The sequence below is a fragment of the Cebidichthys violaceus genome, unplaced genomic scaffold (genome assembly GCF_023349555.1).
Source record: "Cebidichthys violaceus isolate CVI_PGR_0920_01 unplaced genomic scaffold, fCebVio1.0.p SCAF_38, whole genome shotgun sequence".
Lineage (NCBI taxonomy): Eukaryota > Metazoa > Chordata > Actinopteri > Perciformes > Stichaeidae > Cebidichthys > Cebidichthys violaceus.
In genome coordinates, this window is record NW_027176572.1 from 2,031,725 (window position 1) to 2,040,416 (window position 8,692).

The 8,692-nt window shown below is 46.7% G+C and overlaps 1 protein-coding gene across 1 annotated transcript; it reads left to right on the forward strand.

Moving 5' to 3' along the window:
- Positions 1–3,220: 3,220 nt before the first annotated feature.
- ptmab (prothymosin alpha b) lies at positions 3,221–6,931 on the forward strand. The gene is made up of 5 exons (XM_068726184.1): positions 3,221–3,399; positions 5,669–5,737; positions 5,846–5,930; positions 6,009–6,091; positions 6,229–6,931. The coding sequence occupies exons 1-5, from the start codon at positions 3,355–3,357 to the stop codon at positions 6,271–6,273; spliced, it is 327 nt and encodes a 108-aa protein (XP_068582285.1). The 5' UTR covers positions 3,221–3,354; the 3' UTR covers positions 6,274–6,931.
- The last annotated feature ends 1,761 nt before the right edge of the window (positions 6,932–8,692 follow it).

Consider the following 8,692-nt stretch of genomic DNA (forward strand, 5'->3'; position numbering starts at 1 on the left):
GCTATGATCTGCTGTGCTTGTGTCGTGTGATAGTGCAGTAATGTAAGGTTAAGCTTCTCTGAACATGAGCCGGTAGTTAACAGTGAACCCTGGTGCAGACGACGGAGAACGTTCCTCCATCAGCTCTGAGAGCAGCTCCCTCCTCTGAGCGCTGCTTGTTCTGCTGGAGGCCTCTCTGCACCAGGTCCAAACACGTCGGAGGAGCTCGTCTCTCTCTGAGTTGTGATGAGAGAAGCTAAAGTGTCTGTTGACGTCTAGTCATGTAGACCAGACTCATCCCCCTGTAGGGTGATGTGGACCTGGATTAACTCTGAACCTGGATTAGTGTCAGCTCACAGGCTCCAGATACTTAAACTCCAGTTTAAACACTCTGCATTGAGGAACGTCTCACTGAGATGAGGTGGTTTAGTACGCAGCGGGTTTGATAGTTCACGTTTCACATGTACCTATTCTGACCAATCAGCTTGTTACGCATATTTAATGTTTAATGTTTAAATGATTTTAGCGTCTTAAGTCTTTGTTGTGGTTTCCTTCCCTAAATATATGTTGCCCATATATATATATATATATATACACACATATATTTATATATATATATTTATTTATATATATATATATATATACACATATATATAAATAAATATATATATGTATATATTCATACATATATATAATAAATATCTATATATCTATATCCATATATCTATATAAATATATACATATATGTATATGTATATATTCATACATATGCGAGGAGAACCCCCCCCCCCACGCAGTATATATCTCTAATGGTCGGCTCATGTCAGAGCGATGTCCTCGTATGACTGAGGATAAACGTGATCCGGGTCGGTCTCAGTCGATATTGTACTTCAATGGTGCAAATTCCTAAACAAATCTGCAGTTAATCAAATTATGTTCGACCAATTGACACACAGTGAACTTGTGGCTCTTACCGGGGGCCCTCTGAGGGTCTGGGGCCCCGGGGGCAGCTGACTGCTCTGATGTGTGTTGGTTTACCCGGACTGGTTCTGGGTTCCTTTTAGTTTCCGCTGCAGGGGAAACTTTGAAGTTCAGGTTTTGGTACACGACGTATTTCACAAACCAGGACATCAGGACTCCAGGTCCCTGGTGGGGGCGGGGCCAAAGGCCACCAAACAGGCGCCCGGCACGTCAAAAGATTTAGTCGTTTATTTTTGGTTCCAGCGTTATGATTGTTAATGTTTCCCATAATCTTGTTCTTCCAGATGTATCACCTCCTCGTCCCTTTGAAAAGGAAAACAATGAAAACCAAACCCAGGACGAAGGTAGCGTTATGCACCGCTAACGAAGAAGAGACGCTCAAATGTTGCTTCTAATAAACGCAAAAGATATCTGACACGCTGTGGTTGACGTTAGCTGTTCGCCATTGATTGTTGTGAACGTCGCTACCGCATTGCATTGTGGGATATCTTTACAGCTGGAGCACCCTAATCTCACATGCTGTTTCAGCCACAATGAGGTTCAGGTTTTCAGAATTTTGTGCAAAGTTTTTTGTGTGTATTCAACGGAGAAAAACTGTGAAATCGGTTTTTTGGTTGTTGTTGTTTTTTTTGCGGGAATGTCACCACAAGTCTAATACTTTAAATACATAAATACTGCAATACTTTCATCGGAGGGCCACTTTAAAATCAAAGCTTGTAAAATGTTCCGGTGTGGACGAACCACAACACTCAAAACACGGTGAGACGACGTGTCGGCAGGCAGAGTTTGGTTCTGATGAAGATCACTCAGACGCCCGGATGACTATTCTAATAATACATTCATAAATTAAAACAAATCTCAGAGATTATGGCGGTAAAAAAAAGAAGAAAGAAAAAGGAAGCAACAAAAAGAAAAAAAAACCTGAAGTGAAACTCTACACTGAGTCGCTCCACGAGAGTCCAGAATCCAGGAATCCAGATTCCAGGACCGCTGTTTGCAGCGCGCCGACGGAGTCCCGGGTTTAAATTGACGGACGTCCGCGCACAGCCAATCAGCGACGAAGCCGCGTTTATTCCACTCGGGTCGGCCAATCAGAGTCGGAGAGCGTCACCGGAGCAGAATGTGAATGTGGGCTTCCCATCCCCCCCCCCCCCCCCCCCCCCTCCCCCCCCCTCCCCCTCCTTCTCCTACCTCCCCCATCACGAGCGAGCAATGGCGGCTGCTTTTTTGTGTGTGTGTGTGCCGCTTTTGTCCTTCTCATGTTCAGCTTGTAAAAGCCATGTTTTTACAGAACTCGGTAAGGAAAAAAAACAAAAAATCAATACGTGTGTTGTGTCAGTTCATGAGCACATATTTTATTTTTATTTTCTCCGCACTTCGTCGTCTCATCGCATGTTCTTGTTATGTCGCACTTCTCCCTCTAACAATGGCGGCGGAGGAAATGAGGCCACCAGCACTAAACTGTGAACCCCGCTCACTCTGTACACCCTTCACCACTCGTGTCGAAGCGTTTCGATAAAAAAGATTGTGTGTGTTTTTTATCCGTGTATCGACCTTGACGCACGAATTAATAGGTTATGTAAAAAAAAAAAAAAAGCGTCAAGTGCGCAGATAGAGATGAGTGAGGGAGATTCAAACATGGATGCCGGGGAAAAGGGGCGGGGCCTACGAGCGCAGGAGCTGTGATGAGACATGGCGGGCGTTTCTTCACTCCGTTTTAAAAGTGATTGATACGTGTGTTCATGGGGCCGACTTTAGAGGTGATGGTAGCGTTATAAAAAGACTTTAATCCACTAAACACGGTCCGTGTCGTCCATGTTTCATTCCCCCTCCTCCCCTGAATACTCTGCTGACGGAAGGCGGGAGAAACGGTCCGTAGTCGCGGCGCGACTCGACCAGATGAACATCAATCAATCAAACTGTGACAGTTAACGTCAACCGAGAGCCGCCTCTTCGATACAACCGAGTGCGTAGCTCGGTGTGAACCTCACGTTTCACGGTGTTTTAAAAACAAGGACTTTTAACGGTTTAATCGGTGTGCTTTTGATGTTTTTTTGTGTTTTAGCAGAGAAAGGACAGTTGCAGAGGCTGACGGGAGTTAAGAGGGGAAAAGGGGGCGTGGTCCCTGTTTTTTTTTTTTTTAATCCATTGTTCCACTCCAACGCGCTGAGGAGAACACCTCTGTGGAGCCGGCAGCCAATCAGCTGCCGCCGTCCTCCCGCCTTAGCTCCGCCCACCAGCCTATATTAAAGGCTCGGCCGTCAGCGACGCTGGCCACTGGCACAATATAACACTGATTGATCCACCAACAGACACCGAGGAGAGGGATTTACTTTCTTCAGCCCTTCGTTTTCCAGCCGTCCTTTATTTTACTGAACCACACACATAAAAACAATGGCAGACACAAAAGTTGACTCCGTCTCGGACCTCAGTGCCAAGGTAAGGAGCCCGAACACAGCTGGAGGCTTCATTGTCTCTCCAGAGCGCTAACCTACATTTATTCATTTTTTCCGTCGTCGCTTCGCGCGCATTCGGACTGGAGAAGTGGGAGAGCCTAGTGGGACACGCTGGGTTGAGGAGGAGGCAGTAGAGGAGGAGAGGAGAGGAGGAGAGAGGAGCCGGTGTTTGCGCTCTTTTATCCTCTTTCCCCGGTTGGGGAGCAGAGGGGGGTCTCTCCCGTACATGTGAAATCGGTTGTCCGTTTTTTTCGCGGAGCTCCGTGTCTCCTCATTGTGTGTCCGGAGCGGAACGGAACGGTCCTCGCGCGGGGTTCTTTGTTTATACTAGACGGGGCTCGGTTCTCCTCGCAGAGAGACACTTAACCTCTTCTTCTTCATCTTCCTCTCTTTATTATAATAATACTAATACTAATATGTGTTTATCTCTTTAACGTCCGTCTGCTCCACGTCCTGCAGGCTGATGATGTCCATTAATTCCGTGTTGTTGTTGTTTATTAGTGTTATTACTGACGCGTGGTGAGCAGCGCAGTGGTTCCGGAGGCTCCGCTGGGTCCGCGGTGTGAAGTTGGTCCGTTTGAATGGAGGACGGTGCGTAATGCTCACCAATGTCAAACTTTCGGAGCTCTCTCTCCACTTCTGCGTTTCTCACGATTCTCACTTTGTTGGTTTTTACTAAGAGGGCCCCGGTGGACCTGTCCTTACCGACGGACCCGGTTTGTTTACCGACTCGGTAAAAGCTCTGCTGCAGCCGGTTGAACGCGCTCCGCTCCTTCAGCCTCCGGAGGAACCGGAGAGCGTAACGTTACGCACGGAGAGCAGCGGGCTTCCGCTTCTTCTTCTTCTTCTTCAGTTTTCTGTTTGTTGAGCATGTTGTGCAGAGCGCGTCGACGTCTCTCAGGGGGAAGTTTGTCTTTCTTTTTCCTGTAATGCAGTGTGTTTACGCGCGTGTGTGTGTGCGCGCGTGTGTGTGTGTGTGCGTGTGTGTGTGTGTGTGTGTGGGGGGCCGGGCTGTGGAGGTGTGTGTGATGTGACGGTGCGTTGGTTTCCCCTCTTTGTGTGCGTCGTCGCCATTCGGGTCTCCTTCTCCTTCATATCTGACTTCATGTGTGAGCGTGCGTGTGAGCGTGCGTGTGAGCGTGTCTCAGTCGGTCTTTGGATCACGTCGGGTAAAACTTTAATTGGGGTATAGAGGAGGAGGAGGGGGGGGGGGGGGGTCCGGGTCTCCGCAGCGGAGGATCGGATCCAGCTCTTTAATAATAAGAGCTGCATCATTATGAGTGATGAGAACTAATGAACACATGGAGCGCGCGGACAGGGGAGCGTTAAGTCGCCCGGTATGAACCGACGCGGATCATGTGAAGCTGCGCTCAGCCACTATTTGTAGTTGTGGAGCGTTTCTCTTTTTACGCGCAGGATCCGGTGAGCGCAACGCGCCGCCAGGCTCCGTCTCCGCTCTCCTCCTCCTGGACAGAAGGAGGCGCTTGATGCTCCTTAAACGGCTTAATGGCTTTTAAGCAATAAGATTATGTTGAGCAATTAATCAATAACAGGGAATGTGCGCGCGCGCAGCGGGGATAATAGGCTGTGAACGGGGCGATGTGGACAAAACGAGGAGACGGAGCGCTATTAATAGGCTCGGCGGGCGGTTTTCCGGTCTAAGTAGGTCGCCCAAAAAAAAGGTGTTTTAGTCGGTGTGTGTGTGTGGGGGGGGGGGGGGGGGGGGTCTCGAGCTCCGGTCCCGGTGTCTCATTCTCGCTTCTCTCGCCTGCCATGTGTCGTCGTCTATTGTCCTCCGTTACAACGAGCGGCCAGCAGGCAGCAGCGTGCACTGCGCGCGCGGCCGCCTCCTCCTCTTCCCCCTCCTCCTCCTCCATCACCTCCCTCCCCCTCCTCCTCCCCCCTCTTGCTATTGCGCCCTCCTGTGTTATTTTAAAACGGAGCGGTGCATCCTGGGTTTTGCAGTGTCTGTCCCGGGCGTGTCTCGTGACATACGGCGGAGACGGCAGCCCGCAAGACTACAATACCCAGAGTGCCCCGGGGGACACATCAGAAGTATCAGATTACAACACATTAGAGGGGATGGAGTAGGAGGGGGGGGTAAATAGGAAGGCTTCATTCTGACGAGGAGACCGTGCAGCTCCCAGCATGCACTGGGGCTTAACTAGGGCAGGTAGCAGCAGCTGATGAACACGACTAGTATTTAACGTGAAGGTCTGAGTATAACTGGTGTCTTCTGTTGTTTCCGTCAGGAGCTGAAAGAGAAGAAGCTGGTGGAGGAGAAGGAGAAGAACGGCAAAGATGCTGCCACCAACGGGAAGGTAACCTCCTCCTCCTCCTCCTCCTGGAGCGCACCTCTTCATCACGGCTGATAGAACATCGAGCTCCAACACAACTTCTGAACGTCTCTTTTTAACATGAATTTCTAGGAGAATGAGAACGGAGAGCCCGAGGTAGACGACGATGAAGACGACGAGGAAGTGGACGAGGAGGACGAGGAAGATGATGTAGAAGGTAGCTGTTAAAACTCATCATCATCATGTCTTCAAAGTTCCGTGCGTCTCATTCTTCTTCTTCTTGTTCTTCGTTCAGGCGAGGAGGAAGACGACGATGACGACGATGAGATCGAGGGCGGCACAAAGCGGGCAGCTGAGGATGACGAGGACGACGAAGAGGTGAACTTCTTTTACTACCAGCAATGTGAACCAACGAGGTCACGACGTGTCCCTCACTCACCTCCTCCTTCTCCTCCTCCTTCTTCTTCTTCTTCTTCTTCTTCTCCTTCTCCTCCTTCTTCTTCTTCTTCTTTCAGGACGACGTTGAAACCAAGAAGCAGAAAACCGACGATGACGATTGATGCGTTTCCCCCCCTGCCCCCCCCCCCCCCCCCCCCCCCCCCCCATCCTGCTGAACCACTTCCTGGTTCTCCACCTGTGACGGTTTTCATGTGTCCCGGGTGGAGGAGCTGGAGGACTGATTTAAAAGGAGAACAAAAAAATAATAATAAAAAAATTAAAATAAAAAAAATCCAACATGGTCGTTAGCAAAAGTAGAGTTCAACAAACAACAACACCAAACTGATGTTCTAGAGGAACACGTCGACGCAGGAATCCGGCTTTTCTTCAACAACAACAACTAAGGAGAATTTGTTTGTATTTTTATTTACATTTTATATTTTTGTACATATTGTTAGGAGGGTCAGTTTCTCTCTGCAGACCAAACCGGTGCTTCTTAAGGAAAGGCTTGACTGACCGAGTTCAAGACATCTGGACACAAGCTGGGAAACAACACGGGAAAAACATGTAAAAACCGTTAAGAACAAAAGAAACCATGAAAGTACACGACCTGTTAAAGCATTCCAGTAAATGTAATGTATGTACTCTAGCTGTACCATCACTAGTGTGTGTGGGAGGTCCTCACAGGAGCGCCTCGTCCTTCTTTCATGACGGCCTGTTTTCTTTATGTGCGGACTTTGTTGTTTGACAATAAACCGGGCTTTTATTTTGTGAGTTGTACTTTGTGTCTCTGCTCGTCTTTCTTACCCTCTGGAGACGCTCCGCTGAAGCTCACCTGGTTGTCACGATGTCACCTGGATGTCACGATGTCACCTGGTTGTCACGATGTCACCTGGTTGTCACCTGGTTGTCATGATGTCACCGGGTTGTCACGATGTCACCTGGTTGTCACGATGTCACCTGGTTGTCACCTGGTTGTCACGATGTCACCTGGTTGTCACCTGGTTGTCACGATGTCACCTGGTTGTCACCTGGTTGTCACGATGTCACCAGGCTGCAGCTTCACCTGCGCTACTCGAGTACAACTGTGAGGTACTTGAGTAGAGTATCTCCATCTTTATACTCCTTCATACTTCTATTAGCGCTGCATTTACTCACAGCGACAGTTTGTGGCTGCTTTGCATATAGAACTCATGATGAGCTCATAAAACACACATATATATATATATGTACGTACAGTGTGTATATATATATTATATTAAACTAGTGGTGCCCAACCTGGGGGTCGGGACCCGACGAGGTCGCGGTATGAGCAGGTAAGCGTGGCTCCATTTGTGTTTTTAGACATTTAAATGACCAGACAGTCGCTTTATTTTGAAGGGCAACATGCTAAATAAGAGCTGGATTAAAACATTGAACAGAGAGCAGCTACAACATTAAAATAACAATCAATGAACCTGTGATTCCACCGTCCTGCAGAGTGTTTACATCTCGTACATGAAGTACTTTAGTTAACATGAAGTAATACTCTACTCTAGAGTATTTGCATGTTTTATTCCTTGATATTCATTGAGTTTAGCAGCACTAATAGTTATTAGAATAATGTATAGAACGTTCAAATGGATCCCTAGTATTAAAAACACACTTATACAATAATATATCAGTATAAATACACATTAAGTACATCTCCCTGCATGGTGTCATTTTGCATGAAGAGTACTTTTATTCTCTAGGTATATTTATCTGATAATACTTTAATACTTTTACTGAATTAGGACTTGTTTAGTTTGTAGTATTTCTAATTGTATTGATACTTTTAGTAAAGTAGAACGCAGTACTTTTCCCACCACTGGTAGTATTATTGGCTGCAACCTAGTTTTAGTGGAAGTATTGGACTGTAATACTCTAGTACACATTGTAGGTGCTTTACTACGTTATACTTCAGATTTAAAATGAGAATATGATGAACTTCTAAAATATGTTATTGAAGTATTCGACAAGTACAACGTCATTCTGCATGAAGAGTACTTCATATTACTTCTTTGCTGTTATTGAAGTAGTACGTTTCATTGTGGTTAAGCATTGTACTGCTACTGAGCACACCACTGGTAGTAATATTGGTTGCAACCAAGTACTGTACTCAAGTACACATTTTGAATACTTCACATGAGTATGTGTGTATTGTACTTGTAGCTCTGCTGCGTTCGTTCAGCAGAGACTAAAGAGGATTCTGAATGCAGGACTTGTACTTGTAGGAGTAGTATCACAGTGTTGTACTTGTACGTTTACTACAGTTGCTCAGCAGCATGTCTTCCTCTCAGTTAACAGTCGACTAATAAAGTTATTTGACGGAGTTTAAACACAGAGGAATGAAAAGAAGTAAAGAAGACAAAGAGCGCCGATAAAAGACGAGTGGAAGCTCAACAATACGGCTACAAAATGTCCCCTAAATGTCTCACACTTACCTCTACATACACACATATGTAAATATAGACATGAGCAAGTATTTGTACGAATTTTAATCTCGGATTTTTTATTGTT

Coding starts and splice junctions, on each gene's coding strand:
- ptmab (XM_068726184.1), top strand. CDS start 3,355: ATGGCAGACACAAAAGTTGACTCCGTCTCGGACCTCAGTGCCAAG. Junction 3,400..5,668: donor TCTCGGACCTCAGTGCCAAG/GTAAGGAGCCCG, acceptor TGTTTCCGTCAG/GAGCTGAAAGAGAAGAAGCT. Junction 5,738..5,845: donor ATGCTGCCACCAACGGGAAG/GTAACCTCCTCC, acceptor ATGAATTTCTAG/GAGAATGAGAACGGAGAGCC.